This window comes from Cydia amplana, chromosome 16, assembly GCF_948474715.1.
Source record: "Cydia amplana chromosome 16, ilCydAmpl1.1, whole genome shotgun sequence".
Classification (NCBI taxonomy): domain Eukaryota; kingdom Metazoa; phylum Arthropoda; class Insecta; order Lepidoptera; family Tortricidae; genus Cydia; species Cydia amplana.
The window spans coordinates 13,036,338-13,053,565 of NC_086084.1; the positions used below are offsets into that span (position 1 = coordinate 13,036,338).

At 36.5% G+C, this 17,228-nt stretch overlaps 1 protein-coding gene across 1 annotated transcript in view; it reads right to left on the bottom strand.

Annotated features, from left to right (window-relative positions):
- Window positions 1-17,228, bottom strand: part of LOC134655107 (transient receptor potential cation channel trpm) — a 301,664-nt gene that overhangs the window by 273,207 nt on the left and 11,229 nt on the right. The window contains exon 2 of the mRNA XM_063510569.1: window positions 16,634-16,708. Within this exon, the coding sequence (XP_063366639.1) occupies window positions 16,634-16,708 (75 nt within the window). The remainder of the gene's footprint in view (window positions 1-16,633; window positions 16,709-17,228) is intronic.

Here is a 17,228-nt window from a genome sequence, read left to right on the forward strand (position 1 = left end):
ATTACCTTCTTAAATATTAAACGTAGAATCTAAGCTAAATCGCATGCCATACAAAACTATTCTTATTTTTTTAAACTTTATTGTACAAAAAAGAAAAATGTACAAATGGCGGACCACTCATCTCTACCAGTCAACCATTTCCAAACTATCAACTTTGGGTAATAGCCATCACACTACAGTTGTAGTAACCACACTGTAGTTTAAGAGGAAAGGGGACCGCCGCTTCTCCATATAAACGTAGTCCCATTTTTTTCTCTGGATATGGACATTATGGAAAATGATTTTACATAATTTGATGTATATTAACCATAGCTATGCCCTTACTTTTGACTTTTTTCGATTTTTTGATTATTGTAAGGATTAGGCTCGAAAAGCAGATTTTATACAATTTTTTTTATGCTCCTGACTCTTATAATAATAAAAAAATCGAAATTTCAAACGTAGGGGCATGGCTGTAGTTGATATACAACAAATTGTATTAAAATATGTGACGTTATCGATAAAAAGGGACCTTATTGTCGATGGCGGTTACGCCATTAATAACGATGCTCCGATATAAATACCTACAATGCCGCGCGACGCTGTGCGGCATGGCATAAGCGCCATCGACAATAAGGTCCCTTTTCATTAATGTTAATATTCAGAGAGGAAAATGAGGACTACGTTTGTATGAAAAGTATTGAAAAGGCGATTTCGCACGGTCCTCCACTTTCGTCTTAATGTACTACGTTAGTTAGTTAGTTAACTTGATCACTTCACAAGTAAATAAACTGGAGTGAGCCGGTATGAGCCTGGCATAATTTACTGGGCAAAGTGTACGCATAAACACGACTCGGTGTAGTTCGACTTATAACAGGTTTGCTTTCATGCACCTTATTAATTAATATGGTGGTCTAACTAAACATAGATTATTTTGCAAAACGTAAACTAAAAAAAAGCGGCCAAGTGCGAGTCGGACTCGCCCATGAAGGGTTCCGTATTTAGGCGATTTATGACGTATTAAAAAAACTACTTACTATATCTCGTTTAAACCAATTTTCGGTGGAAGTTTACATAGTAATGTACATCATATATTTTTTTTAGTTTTATCATTCTGTTATTTTAGAAGTTACAGGGGGGGGGACACACATTTTACCAATTTGGAAGTGTCTCTCGCGCAAACTATTCAGTTTAGAAAAAAATGATATTAGAAACCTCAATATCATTTTTGAAGACCTATCCATAGATACCCCACACGTATGGGTTTGACGAAAAAAAAAATTTTGAGTTTCAGTTCTAAGTATGGGGAACCCCAAAATTTTATTGTTTTTTTTCTATTTTTGTGTGAAAATCTTAATGCGGTTCACAGAATACATCTACTTACCAAGTTTCAACAGTATAGTTCTTATAGTTTCGGAAAAAAGTGGCTGTGACATACGGACGGACAGACAGACGGACAGACAGACAGACATGACGAATCTATAAGGGTTCCGTTTTTTACCATTTGGCTACGGAACCCTAACTAGACACTGGCAGAACTGTCATAAAGGCCATAGACTTACTCTATACATAACAAGAAGTATTTACTGTTGCCACTAGGTCCATTCTCGGGATTAGTTGCCAAGCGGACCCCAGGCTCCCAAAGAGCCTTGGCAAAAGCCGGAACAACGCGAGGAAGATAGTAGTAGTAGTAGTAATTTGAGAAAACAATAGTGGGTCTTTTCCCTAAGTCCTATGTTCAGTTCAGTGTAAAAATGCCTATTCAAGCGAGAACCAACTGGAACGACAAAGCCGTTAATGGACGTAAATCCTTAAACATTTGGGAACACTGACAATCCAACCTCTAGACTGAGCTTAGGCCAATTCTTTCATGTAACCGATGCTGCCAAAAATACGGGGGTGCGGGGGGACGAGGTGAGCGAATCCCGTGCCGTGATTGGTCCGTTCAAAGACACGGACCAATCACGGCACGGGATTGACTCGAAGATGGAGTAACGCTACCGTATGTGTGGCAGAGGGGGTAGCGCGACTATGCTATGTCTAGAGGTTGGATTGTCTGTGTTTGGGAATAATTAATTACGTACCTACCTTAAATCGCTCCTAAAGGTCAGAGGGCCTACCGAAGTTCGCAAATTGCTAGCATCTTTCTCTGACACTCTAATTATTCCTTAATGGGAGTAAAAGAGAAAGATGCCCGCATTTTACGAAATTCTGTGTTCGCGGTAGACCCTCTGACCCCGCGTATCAAAACACAAACCACTCCAGTACATTTTGAGCATTAGATACGTAATAAAACTGTGAAATAAGAGTTCAGAGAAAACTGGTCTAACCGTAGTGAAAAATTTAAAGGTTTTGCGAATTTCTAAGGATCAGGGCTCGGTAAAGGGCAAATGCCACGGGTCGTATAAATAAAGATTTGAATGAGGAACGCTTTTAACAAGCTTACAAAAGTAATGTGCTTTTTGCTGTGAGATTGAAGTACAACAGGTGGTTGGATTTTAAGAAAGATAAACTTTAAGTTAATCCAATCCAATTTAATATAAATATTGTGCTTTCTGCTTTTAATTTATTTTTCTTCATTCTTCCAGTTATATTTGGTTATTTTAATTAACTATTAGGAAAAGAAGGTTAACTCGACCTAAGGCTGGAATTGGATGTTTCTGACTTTTTCTCTATTATATAAATTATATAATAGTGGTTCCATTTACCTGTGCTTTAATAAATAGAACAATAATAATTTAATACTTGTGTTTAGTAAGTGCCAGCTCCAATTCTTGTTAATCAAACCAAACTAGGCTCCTTTAGGCTGCAACTGAAAAAGCGCAAAAATTAGAAGAAATTATTAACCCCATGACAAAGTTCCATCGCTGCGCGTTATCAGGGAGCAAGTAAATAAGGGGAGCAATCACACGTAAAATCAAACAGACATATAATCTGACGACGAGTGTGGACGCATGTTTGTGCACGGCTTATGCGTCGGCGCAGTCGGTTGAGTGGAAAACATTTTAAATTATAACTTTTAACCCTTTACCGCATACCTATACGAAGCCGTAAATGGCGGATATGATATTCAACTCTATTAACAGTTGTTAATTTAAACAAATATTTTTAATTACATGCAGTAAGGGGGTTCACTAGGTTAATTGCGCTAGTTTTCGTCCACTTGACGAAACTTGAATAAAAACCTACATTGCTGCACAAATTTGGACTTATTGCAATCCTTAATGTCAAAACAAAATTTCTATCTACATAAAAATGATATTTCGCAAGTCAAAGTCGAATTAAAAAAATATATTATTAGCGAATCTGTCAAGTGGACGAAAACTAGAGCATGGACGGAAACTAGCGAAATGACCCTATTTGCTAAATTTTAATTTAATTAAACTCTGTTATTTTTTTGTAATATTTTCAGATGAGTCTTTAAACAAAACTTAATCGGACCCAATGGCTTCTAGTTAAAGGATGACTTTTTAAAAACCTAAAAATTATAAATTATGCATTTTGAAAAAGACACCAATGAAAATATGTCTAATTAAATGCCGGACAATTTTTGTAAGGTTGCGATAGCAAATAAGCACACGGCAAACCTAATGGTAACTTGGTAAGCGGTTACCGTATCTTATGGACGCCTGCAACTTCAGATGTGTCTAGTTCACGTTGCCGACCCTTTAGAAACGAATGCTGCTTATCTGAAGAATCGTTATGTGAACTTTGACTGCTTTGAGAGACCTAAAACCTAGACTAAGTTTCTCAGTAGGCCTAGCACATGATTGGCGCGACAGTATCTCGCGGCGAGATAGACTACTCGTCTTTTTACAAGCTTTTATTTAGTTTCACCTAGTGATGTGCCGTGTGAATTTTCCGGGAACACGGAAATTTCCCGTATGGGAAATTCCTGGGAAATTTCCCGTGTTCGAGAATTCAATGTTTCCCAAACAGGGGAACATTGAAACATAAATTAAGTTAATTACAATTTTAATTAAAGGACGACACGACTATAACGACGAATATAACGACAAGTAATGCGTTTAGTAAAATAAAGTAGCCATAAACCGTAAAAAATGCAAAGTGGCTACCCAAAAAAAACTTGGAAAGTGGGTTTGCTTACAACTGTCGCCACTTCCGATTTTATCAAAAAAAATATGCCATCACTTTAAGCCCCCGTTGCGCCTGAATGCGAAATCTTAACGAACTCAGACCATTTAGATAAAAATATCTAAATGGTCTGAGTTCGTTAAGATTTCGATGGAGAAAACTCGGAGAAAGGTCGGCAAAAATAATGGCTACTGTTTTTTTTTATTGGATATTTTGATACTGAAATGAAAAATATTTCACAAGAACCCGTCCTTAATACTCGTATGTACAAGAGTTTCTTGATAAAAAGTTTATGGAACTCCGCTATTCTTATTAGTACCTCTACCTACCTAACTTATTTTAATCCTGATTAAACTGTGATGATTTGTATAGATTTTTTTGATTAAAGAAGTATTATTGTAAAAAATATTTTATTTTGGCCGGGGAATCATTCCCAGGAAATATGGGAAATTTCCAAGGAATAATGGGAAATTTCCCGGGAATATAGGGAATTTTTTTCAGTGGATGAGTTACAATGTTTAATAGTATTGTAAAAAGATTAAGGGCTCATGTTTTAACAGAATTTTTGATAATACAAGATGTATACATACAAATTGTGCCGTGTGGTGGCCCGCTTTAGAATAGCGCCAACCCTCACATCACATGGGATAAGGGTGTCGTACGAGGCGACTAAGTCTGCAAACGAAGCAAAAAGCTGTTTCGTCACAGGGGAGATGGACCTCTTAGCATTGGCTTGCAATCCATCTAGGAGAAGGATACTCCAAAATTAAATCCCGGAATGGAGTTACCGTAAGGCGCGAGTAGGGTCCAACCTGAAATAAGCGGCAGATTCCTGCAGCCGATCTGCCTCCACACGTATTGGCTCGCCTTTCCTGTGGGTTAAGACAGTGAAGCCGAGAGGGTAATGCAGGTGCTGGGCATCCCTGCGTTTCCTTAATTCCATCCCAGGCGGTGTTAAGTCCGGAGAAGTCATTGTCTCTCCGATTTGCACCATAAATCGTCTGCAATAGACGCAAAGGCCAATGATGACATACAAAAATTTCGAAATTCCCCTATATTCCCTTCCCATGGGAAAATTCCCGGGCTCGTTCCCAGGAAATTTCCCATCTAAGGAATTTTCCCGGGAACGGCACATCACTAACTTTCACCTGTCCCGTTGTCTGTAATCAAATCTTGCAAGTTGCAAGTTAAATTTGATCCACTTCCCGGTTTCCGATTGAGCTGAAATTTTGCATACACATGTATATAAGTCGGGTGACAATGCAATATTATGATACCATCGAGCTGATCTGATGTTGGAGATATGAGGTGGCCATAGGAACGTGATGAAACAACGCAACCTAATTGTGTTAGGAGTTTTTAGAATTGTCTCGATGAGTATTAGTTGTCTGTCGTAAGAAAAGTACAGTCAGCGATAAAAGCTTGTACCAAAAATGAAATTTTAGCCAAAAACTTTTATAACTACATATGTTAATAAAAGAGGGACGAGATACTGCCGCACCAATCATATGCTATATATGCTATGCTAGCCGCTTAGACTGCGGTTGTTTTAGGTCTATTTAAGTCAGGGGGGCGAAACTGTTTCTTTCGGGCATTCTCGGCTCGTTCGGCTCAGCATTGCTCCGAGCAATTATTAGGGTTGGCACAACTTGACGTCCCTTTGCGTGTACGACCACAGCACAGCACAGATAAGATATTGACAACCCTAAATAGCCGAAATGGAATGGTACCATACATGAAAGAGACAGCATGATTTGTCCCTGAATCGCTGCCAAACCAGGCGTGGCTCACTCCACTATTTCGTCGCTTTGCTACAGGTAGTTAAAAGTACATCCGTTCCACCCCAATTTTGGGGAAAGCCATAAGCCGCGTGTGGCGCTATCGCCACCTAGCGGCCATATCTGTGCTGATCGTAACAGATGCGTTTTGTTAGAGAGTGAGTCTTCTGTCCCTAGTACTATTATTTATTCTGTGGCCAAACTTCGGTTTTGTAGGAAGTTTCTTTTCTATACGGTGGTAAAAATGAAACAAAATGTAAACATGTAAACATATCTTGTTGGCGAAAAATGTAACACATTGGCGAAAAATGTAAACATATCTTTGACGTCGACTGTACTAATAACTTATTCTGTGGTTCAGCACGTGGGGTGTCGTGTGTCGTCCGTGCGTCAGTCGCAAGTCGCAACCCGACGCTGTTGCTAAAGGCGCTCGCACCGCGGGCCATGAAATACGCGGACAGCGTAGTATAGTGACCTCCCGTACCGTAGACAACAACAACACGAGCGAGACAGTAGACAGAGACGCTCTGTCTCCTGTCTCGCTCGCGAACTGTCGCTTATATGTTGCCTACCGTCAAGTGACGGTCGCGGTCTTCTGTCGCGGTCTTCTGTCTCGCGGTCGCTTATTGTCTCTGTCGCGGCGCGAACCGCCACCTTTAGGGAACGAAACGCAACTATCACTGTCACACTAATATGGAAGAGTGATAGAGAGACAAAGCGATTCGATGGAGAAGCGCAAGCAATTGTCATCTCGGCTAGGCCGCCAGTACGGCTATGCCAATACGAGTGAGATGCGTAGAAAGTAAGTTACGCACACACGATACGAATATGTCAGTGACAAGCTCGTGGTATGGCTACTGATGTAACTAGTGTCCGACCAAAGTTTCGGTTTCAGTCACGGCATAAAAATCATGTTTCTGCGAAAAACCTGCCGAAACTTTCGGCCGTGCCAATCTCAGTAATGTCAGATCGAAGTTTCGGTTTTAATTTCGGCAGGTATCGGCAAAAAATCATGTTTCGGCCGAATGATCGGTTGATATGTGTCATAGTCATAATTAACTATCATTTCTTGACACCAAATGTATTAAAATTACAGACCCCAAAAACAAAATCAATACCTCAAGGTGGTTAACAACAATAGAGTTAGACCAAGATAAGTCTGCAGCGATTATGATAGCACAGACTGTGCAAGTGTTATTTTAAACGTCAAACTTTTATGAAATTATGACATGTAAATAACACTTGCACTGCGTGTGCTATCAAAATCGCTGCAGACTTATCTTGGTCTAACTCTAGATGCGATTTATATTCCCCTCCTTATCGCTGTTTCAGGGGCCATAACGCGTTACAGTTATATTTAATATCGTACAAAGACAGCACATTATCTGATATCCCATCTTTTCTCATGATTAGAATACTTATCAGATGCTAAGTAATACAGGGTCAGATTCAGATTACGAACTAGATTCGCTTGGTAACTATTTATATTTATTTTTATTACACAACGATGATAACTATCCATTCTAATATTACTTATATTGCAAAAGTGTGTCTGTCTGTTATCTCTTCACGCTTAAACCGCTGAACCGATTCGGACAAAATATAGTATGGAGATAGTGTAAGATATTATTGCAGGTGACTGTACTAGTTTTCGTAGCTAAAAATTGTAATAAGTACATAGAAATTTTAGCGTAAGAGTATAATGTTAAAAGAATGATTCAATAAATACATATAAAATATCAATTCAAAGGCAATTTTGGGCCAGACCACTAACATATCTATAACCAACCGAATGAAAACATACAACGGTGGTAACCGAATTCACAGTCTAATATAATATCCCATAAATCTCTGTCGCGGCCCGCGGGCGAAGTGTGAGCTGTGTGAGTGTGACTTATCGTCTCTCATTCATTTCCGATTCGATTGGTACTCAATGTGAGCATATTTGCTTTAACCTTTTGAACGCCAAGAAGACCTAAAGTCGTAGTTACTAGTAAAATTTGTATATTTTATAGCTTGAATATCTGGGAGACCGAGCTTTGCTCGGAAACATGTAAAAACTCAAAAATGTGCGTTTTCCCGTGAGTATCAAATATCAAATATCAAATATCAACATTTATTCAGCAAATAGGCCACAAGGGCACTTTTACACGTCAATATGGAATTTACATACAGCAAAAAAAAAAACACATCAATAATTATAAAATACAACTAAGCCGTAAATATCAAATCAAACTAACATAGAGATGTATAAAGCCTCTAAATGTCGAATTACAGAAAACGCAATAACAATAGTATTGAAAAAAAAAAAAAACACAAAGATACAAAAACTATAATCTAAAATTATTTAGAGATGTAAATGTCTCTAAGTGTCATCATAACTAAAAGATTAAAATATATAGTAGTTAATCAAATTATCCTTAGAGATGTATAGGGTCTCCAAGAGTCAAAATCCTGTATACCTAATTAAAACATTCATTAAATTAAAGAAAATGATAGTAAAAATAAAATAGCATACGAGAACCGAATGAGGTGTGTCCATGTAATTATACTCAAAAATAAAGTTACTAAATATAATAGCTCGTGTTAGCTTAAATAGACCAGTCTCCACAAACAGCACCCGTTCACGAGTATGACGCGTATCTCAGCCATCGCCTCTCTCAACCTTCATTCGGGAAAGTGGCGACCCGATCAACAACGCCACCGTAAGCAAAGACTTTTAAGCGAGCATGACATATTCAAGCTGCCGGGCCATATTAATATTTAAATTGTAATAATGTATAGCTGTGAGACACAACATTTTGTTCTTGTATGTTACATGAAAAACGGTATATCTTCACATAATTACTAAGCAAAATGCCCTATATTGACTAAGAGATGTATAGGTCTCTCAAGTGTCAGAATCATTAAAAATATAAATATGTACAAACAAATTAAAAATAAAATTAAAACTTAGAGATGTATAAGGTCTCCAAGTGTCAAAAACTAAAATTAAATTAAGCGTCAGAATGGCGGGTGTATGTAAATAAAAATGAACAAAAAGCATACCATATTTTAGTACCTAATTTGTACTATTTGGTACCTCATATAAAAAAATTAGTACCTCACGGTATTTAAAGTTATTACCAAAAAACGTTACACCCGCCAACCTGACAGTCAGAATGGCGGGTGTATTTTATTACGCTATGATCCCGCGATTATTGATAAATTCTATAAAAGCCAAATTTTAGTACCTTTATAATACTTTAATATTCAATTATAAATTGAACCATTTTATTTGTGGTTTCCGAGTTTTACTAATTTTACACATTGCATTGCTATTGAAAAAAATCAGGCGCTTTAATTTTTCACCGTATCGATATCGTTTTTAAGAAAAAACGCTACGCTACAACTATTTTTATTACGCCAGGATTTAGTACCTTTCATGTTTAATCTGTTACCCTTTCACGGTTAATCTGTTAGGTTCAATTAACTATGAAAATTACGTCTTACAAATGGCCAGGAGCCATGTCAAGGGATGCTTCCTAAGAAGAAATTCCGCTCTTCATTGTGCATGTAATTGTGCACCTAATACCTATTCTTAAGTACATGGTGATTAATCAAATAAAACTTGCAAATTATGTCTGTTTGTCCGTATATTAGTGTGATGAATATACTTCTTTGTGGGATTCCGTTGATGTCCTTGTTTTGCTAAGAAATGCTAAGTACCACATACTATATTCTACTGTGAATACGATTGAAATACATACCTTTTACAAGCAATATTTTCATTTAACTATTCTTACATGAGGTTTTTCTATCGTCTCGGTTAGTTTCTTAACTTATACATAACTAACAAAATACCACACCCGGTAGTATTTTCATGTTTAATATCCAAAAGGTGGATACAGGGTGGATTTTCTTTTTGAGTCAGTGAGGGCAGCTACCAGATCCCGTGCTGCTACGAGAAAACGGTCTTAGAAGACCTTCCCTCGATTTCAAATTAATAAAGATTGGCTTTTACAGATTTTGAAAAAAATATACAAGGTGCGAGAAAAAGGTCATTTTTGCAAACTTTTTGAAGTGAAAACTTCTTTGGCGGCGCTGGGCACTTTTTGAGGTGGGGAAAAAATGATAAACTCGAGACAGCGTAAGGCGATCACGTGACCGTAAGGGGCGTAAGGCGATCACGTGGCATTTAAATGAATAAAGAAAAACTCAATGTTATTTGACATTTATGTTGCGGACTCCTTTTCAAGACTCTTTACCTATGTTCAAATAATTTGACGTTGTCATGGCAGTATGTAAATAAACATGTCAATGAAAAAGTGTGATCTTATTTGAGAATGATAATAATATATAATAAATAAATAGAATACCTCCGCTAAACGTATGTATCGTGTTACAGGGCGTCGGTAACATAGTGTGGTGAGTTTTCACTTCTATCGGCACTCCCGGAGTGCAACCGTTGTTGCTTGTTTTTTGATGCCAATCGATCCCATTCCTATTGAGGATCAAAAGCTTGTATGGAACCAAAAAAAAACTTCCGGCTAGAAAAGCCACAAATCGAGGAAAACTTTTCCCATACTCTTTGTATGAAAATGAAAACTTTTATTTTTCACATGCTATTTTTGTATGCCAATCGATTTCCTTCCTATTCAGTATCAATAGTTTCCTTGGGGTCAACTTACGGTAATGTACTAAAAAGTCAACAAATAAAAAAAAACTTTTTCCATACATTTACTATGGAGAAAACGTGAAATTTAATTCACATTCTTCTATCTGCCCAATCAGTCCTGTTCCTGTTACATTTAAAGATCATAATACTGTATGAAGACATCATACTGCTGTAAGACTGATGGGCGAGATAGAAAATTGTGAATAAAATTTCACGTTTTCTCCATAGTAAATGTATGGAAAAAGTATTTATTAATTTGTGGCTTTTTAGTACATTATCGGAAGTTGACCCCTAGGAAGCTATTGATACTGGATAGGAATGGAATCGATTTTCATACAAAAATAGCATGTGAAAAATAAAAGTTTTCATTTTCATACAAATTGTATGGGAAAAGTTTTCCTCGATTTGTGGCTTTTCTAGTCGGATTTTCTTTTGGTTCTTTTGATCCTCAATAGGAATGAGATCGATTGGCATCAAAAAAAAGTTTGCAAAAATGACCTTTTTCTCGCACCCTGTATTTTTTTTTCAAAATCTGTAAAAGCCAATCTTTATTAATTTGAAATCGAGGGAAGGTCTTCTAAGACCGTTTTCTCGTAGCAGCACGGGATCTGGTAGCTGCCCTCACTGACTCAAAAAGAAAATCCACCCTGTATAGAACCTTTTGGATATTAAACATGAAAATACTACCGGGTGTGGTATTTTGTTAGTTATGTATAAGTTAAGAAAATAACCAAGACGATAGAAAAACCTCATGTAAGAATAGTTAAATGAAAATATTGCTTGTAAAAGGTATGTATTTCAATCGTACTCACAGTAAAAATATAGTATGTGGTACTTAGCATATCTTAGCAAAACAAGGACATCAACGGGATCCCACAAAGAAGTATATTCATCACACTAATATAGGGACAAACAGACATAATTTGCAAGTTTTATTTGATTAATCACCATGTACTTAAGAGTAGGTATTAGGTGCACAATTACATGCACAATGAAGAGCGGAATTTCTTCTTAGGAAGCATCCTTTGACATGGCGCCTGGCCATTTGTAAGACGTAATTTTCATAGTTAATTGAACCTAACAGATTAACCGTGAAAGGGTAACAGATTAAACATGAAAGGTACTAAATCCTGGCGTAATAAAAATAGTTGTAGCGTAGCGTTTTTTCTTAAAAACGATATAGATACGGTGAAAAATTAAAGCGCCTGAAATTTTTTAATAGCAATGCAAATTGTAAAATTAGTAAAACTCGGAAACCACAAATAAAATGGCTCAATTTATAATTGAATATTAAAGTACTAAAAAGGTACTAAAATTTGGCTTTTATAGAATTTATCAATAATCGCTGGATCATAGCGTAATAAAATACACCCGCCATTCTGACTGTCAGGTTGGCGGGTGTAACGTGTTTTGGTAATAACTTTAAATTCCGTGAGGTACTAATTTTTTTATATGAGGTACCAAATAGTACAAATTAGGTACTAAAATATGGTATGCTTTTTGTTTATTTTTGTTTACATACACCCGCCATTCTGACTCTCACGTTTTCCCAGGGATAAGACCTAGCTAGATCGATTTTTCGTCCCCGAAAACCCCCATATAGCAAATTTCATCGAATTCCTTAGAGCAGTTTCCGAAATCCTCGTGAAGTATATATATTATAAATAAATATATATATAACTATAAGATAGTGCGAGTACCATAGCCTACACTGTTAACTGTAAGTACATCGGTGGACCGTATGCCTTTTATAATAAGGTCCAGTATGCTGGAAGTGTTTTTTTGTACCAGTCAAGTGCCTTTTGTCATTACCTACCGTTCCATCGTCCATCGACTTTTAGCCTTTGTGAAGGCACAGTTCGTTTAATTATGCCGAGTGCTGTGCAGGGTTCACAGTGCTGCTGAAAATTATACGTTCTGTATAAAACATTTTTATTTATTAGTGGAACAGAATGCATATAATATACTTAAATGAATATGTAAATATAGATACAATACCAACGAATTAAAAACTAAACATCTGTCTATACTGTAGGTAGGTATAGGTATGTATTACATACTTAAATTTTATGTTTTTTCTGGAGTCTATACCTATTAAATATTTTATTAGTATTGAAAGTATGTATTTTATGATGTTATTGTACATTTATGTAAGTAGATTCATATAAACAAAATAGTAGGTATCCCTACCAGCAGCCCTGGCCATTCGCTGATAGCGCCCGCCATTTTTATCGGTACCTACCTATAAATATTGGTTTCTGTAAACTGAAAGGTTTTTTATTACTGTAACAGCAATACGCTCTGAAATGATTGTATTAGCTGTAGTCGGGGTAAATATACAGCATGTTTCGTTGGGTTGGGTTCATAATATAATATCGTCGGCATTTTATAGCGAAAACGAAAAGTCCTTTAAAATGCTTTTGACTCGTTTAAGCATTCGAAAATTGTTAGACTTAAATGAGTAAGTGACAGTGTCAAAACATATACGCTAATGTGTACGTAATTTACTACATATGCGAGTACGAGCGAGATGCATAGAAAGTAAGTTAGGTACGTTCTCGATAGCGTTTAATATCATTGCCAAACTGGTGGTAGCCACATAGTTCTCATTTATAGCGCTCAGTTATCTGCTACGGTTCTACGGTATTATTTCAATACATAATTTATAGGTCAAAGACCTTGTTTCGTGGCGATATCAACAACAGTTACGGAAATTCCCTTGAGTACTTTCCTTCGTTATTTATAGCATTTACAGGTACTTTCCTCTGGTATCAGGAACATTTTATTCGGCTATTTTCGGTTACACCTACCGTTTTATCGCCAAAACTAAAAAACCAATAAGTAAATCGGCGTGGGTTTTTCACCTAAACTTTGCTACACTGGAATTTGGTGACGTCAATACAGAACGAATGATTCAGATATCCTAAACGTTTAAATATCTTCAAATAATTGGCCATAGCTTTCTGTAGTTTTATGTATTCACACGCATATTTATTTTCGAGTTAAAAAACTTAAACATTATTAAATATTTTGACCCCAATAAAGCACCCTGGGGTATACTAACCTTATGTATATGTGGCAACGCCTGCGACACCCGCTGCATGAACGTCGGCTTCGACACACGACCCACCGTCGACACACTTGACGTCGACCCGCGATAAAATATCGACATGTTTGTCAATGATTCACATTTTACACTCATTGCACTAATTACCTAAGATTGAGTTTCTATTGTTTTCGTCGTGTTGAAAACCTCTTATATACCTACTAACAAGCCATCCCTGTAATGCCCACAACTAAGTTCTCGAAAGTTCTTGAAGATTTCATCACCATTTCAATCATTACCATCCACTAAGTGATACCAATTTGCTGGTACGGTACACAGTGGGTAGGTTAGGTACACATTTAAATTAATACACTACAAAAACTTTACAAACGCTTCATGGAAAGAATGTTGCGCCTACAAATTCACAAACAAGAGAACGGTTTATAACACTTTAAACTCTCGCATTTTGTACACATTAGGCCTTAGGGTTTGCACGACGGATCCGAAATTAATGGGAAGATCCGCGGATCCGGATCCAGATAATTTCATACATTCCGGATCCACGTATTAGTGTTTAGAACGGGTCTAACGCGATACGGATGACATAGTGGAAGAGTGGAACCTAGCTGAAACGTCAGATAAGCGATTTTAACTGTCGCGAGACATACGAACATTAAACTAATTTTACGGCTTTACGGTAATTTTACGGTAAGCACTGTTATTGCTCGAGAATTGAGACCTAGGCTCTCGGAAACATGTCGCACGAGTAACTAAAAACACGTGAATTTAAACCGTAAAATTAGTTTAACGTCAGATAAGGTAAAAAATAATGAAATAATATCGCATTATTCGCATTAGACCTCTTCTAGTCATTGAAAACGGTGGTTAACGTTCTGGTTATATCCACGGCGTATGCGAGTTGACTGATTGTCACTTAGATGCGACCCATACCATAAATTCACACCTATGTATGTCGTACATTGACATGCAACAATAGTAGTGCGTTATGTATTGTGATAATACTGATAATTGACAGTATACTGGTACTCTTGGCTGCATTGCGTTCAAAGCTAGAGTTCTTAAGTTCTACCTGTCAATAAAATCTTAAGAGTCTTAAGCCGGATTCATCATGTCTTAAGGTAAGACATGAATCCGGCTTCCTTCCTACAGTCAAGGCGTTCCTCTTCATGTTCTGGAAGTCCGGAGGGTCTGGTCAAGATAACAATCGTATGTACATCGACAAAGTCCAAACGAATATAAAAATATAATCAATAAAGTATATACTTGGCGTTATAAATAAAGTATTTGTATTTGTAATAACAATTTCAATACATTAGGTATTTAAGTTTCGATTGTCGTTTTCTATCATCAATTCTCATTAATATAGCTTGCCAAAATTGCTTGCTTCAAGAAGGAATGTAGGTATAGGATATAAAAAGTCGCTAACGCGCACTGTACTAAGTACCTACCATACCTACATTCTGGGATTGAAATCGCTTTGATTAGCTTCGGTAACCGCTTATTGTATGTTGTTTTCCAGTACCTACTCTCTTCTTAGAGGCCGTCAAAGCAACGGTAATGGCTTGCAATCGGGCGATTTTTCTGCTCGTTTACCTAATATCATAAAAAAAATCGACAATGTCAATATTCTTAAGGATTTCCCCATACCATCAATCTTGTATGTATAAGCAAATTTGCTGTAGCGACCTATTTGTCACTCGGCGTGCTAAAATGTTATGTTTCTACATACCTTGAGTTAGCACGTACCTTATATACGGCCTTGAGCATCGCTAGACTAATATTATCTATGGATACATACAATGTAATATAATTCGCAGATTTGCTCGTGTTTAGGCAGATTTTTGGGGATTTACATAAGTACATAAGTATTGTGTCTATATGTGATATATGTCCATGAAATATGCATTGTCTGACTGTTTTAAATACAATATTTACAGTACCTAGTCAACCAATTTCATATTCGCTTACATAAGTACCACATACAATATACAATACAGATTTTGCGTTTGTGTATCAAAGCTAAAATAGAATATTTTGAAGATACATTTTGTTTAAATTTATTTATTTTATTTTTAACGTTTTAAATAATGTTTTAATTTTTAATAACATTTTGTAGAAGTTGTAATAAGAAAAATATTCCAAAAAAATATTTGTCAACTTATTTTTGGGCCACAATCTGTTTGTATTAAGCAGGGACATGCTGTCTCGAATTATAAATCAACAGCTGTCTTGTTTCTTTGCTTATGTAATAAATTCGAATATGCTTCTTAAACTAAAGTGTTAAATAATGATTGACTGCAATAGAAATTCAATCGACTTTATCGATAATCGACAATTTGCTATGCCTGCAAACATCACAAATATCAGAAAACCAAAGCATCAAATTTCAACAAAACAGTAGGTAGATTCTTACCATTATTCACACGTTATTCGCATGCCTGCATGGAAATGACAATCGATCACAATCTGTACATCATTCCTCGGCGCATGCTGGTAATGATATTGTATCCCTTGTGCGGCAAAGTACCGTCGGGCGATATTAATGCCAAGTGAAATGGGATGGGAATGAACATTATTTACAGAAAATGCTGATATGAGAAACAAAGCCTTGCAAAGGGAATGTTAATTTTCTTTCGCAATAATTTTGCAATAGTACTCGTAATAAATGGAAACTCTTATTTTCTTAATAATAAACAGTTGATTTAAGAGTGTCTATGAATAAATTACATTTACTTTGCTGAATGAATGAATTTTATTATAAAGTATGAACTTGGGTCTTACCTCCGAAATAATTTAATCGTTCAACTGAAAATAGATAAAAAAAAACTGCATATTCATACATGTAAATAAATGTGTACATAATTACATAAAAAAATAGTTCCAGTTTCCCTTTTTTCAAAATTCTGTATTAAAAAAAATTTAGAATTATATGCTATTACATGAATGGAGAAATTGTTTTTCCGGCTTTCACATGAACGAAGATGGGAATGATAAATGCAGTAATGATCACGAACGTAATGACAACGGTAATGACGTGACAGTCAACACGCTACTGACTTTCTTTCTGTCATCGAGAGCCATCGACATTAACAGCATCGCCAGGCCAACCTTTCTGAGGCCACTTTGCACGCCCTGTTGGAATAAATTGTGATTAAATAAAAAATACACATAAATTCATATAATGTAAAATATTTATAGTTTGTCAAAGGACTGTCTAATTTCAAACATAGAGAGAATCATACTAGCTTTGTCTTACACTAGTACTAGCACCCAAAAGAAAAGGATGAGTATAGTTTTTTTGTTCTTATTTACGGCCAATTTGGTTTGACCAGCTATAAATATTTAAAATACTGATGAAATAGTATATAGTTTCCCAAAGTGGGCAATACCGCCCCCCAGTGGGCGCTGAAGAGTTTCAGGGGGGCGGTCGGGGCCGCGCAACCGATTGGGGGGCGTTCATGCTGCCCAGGGGGGCGCTTCCGCAAGTGAAAAAAAAAAACTAAAATATTGGATAATACAAATAGATTTATACCTGAGTATACGGTGTATTTGTGTTTCCTACCTAAAACAGCGTTTGAGGAATGAATTCTCAGCAAGCTGGAAATCGTTTTAATACCTTCATTAAATATTTGGTCCTAAAATAAAGGCTTCG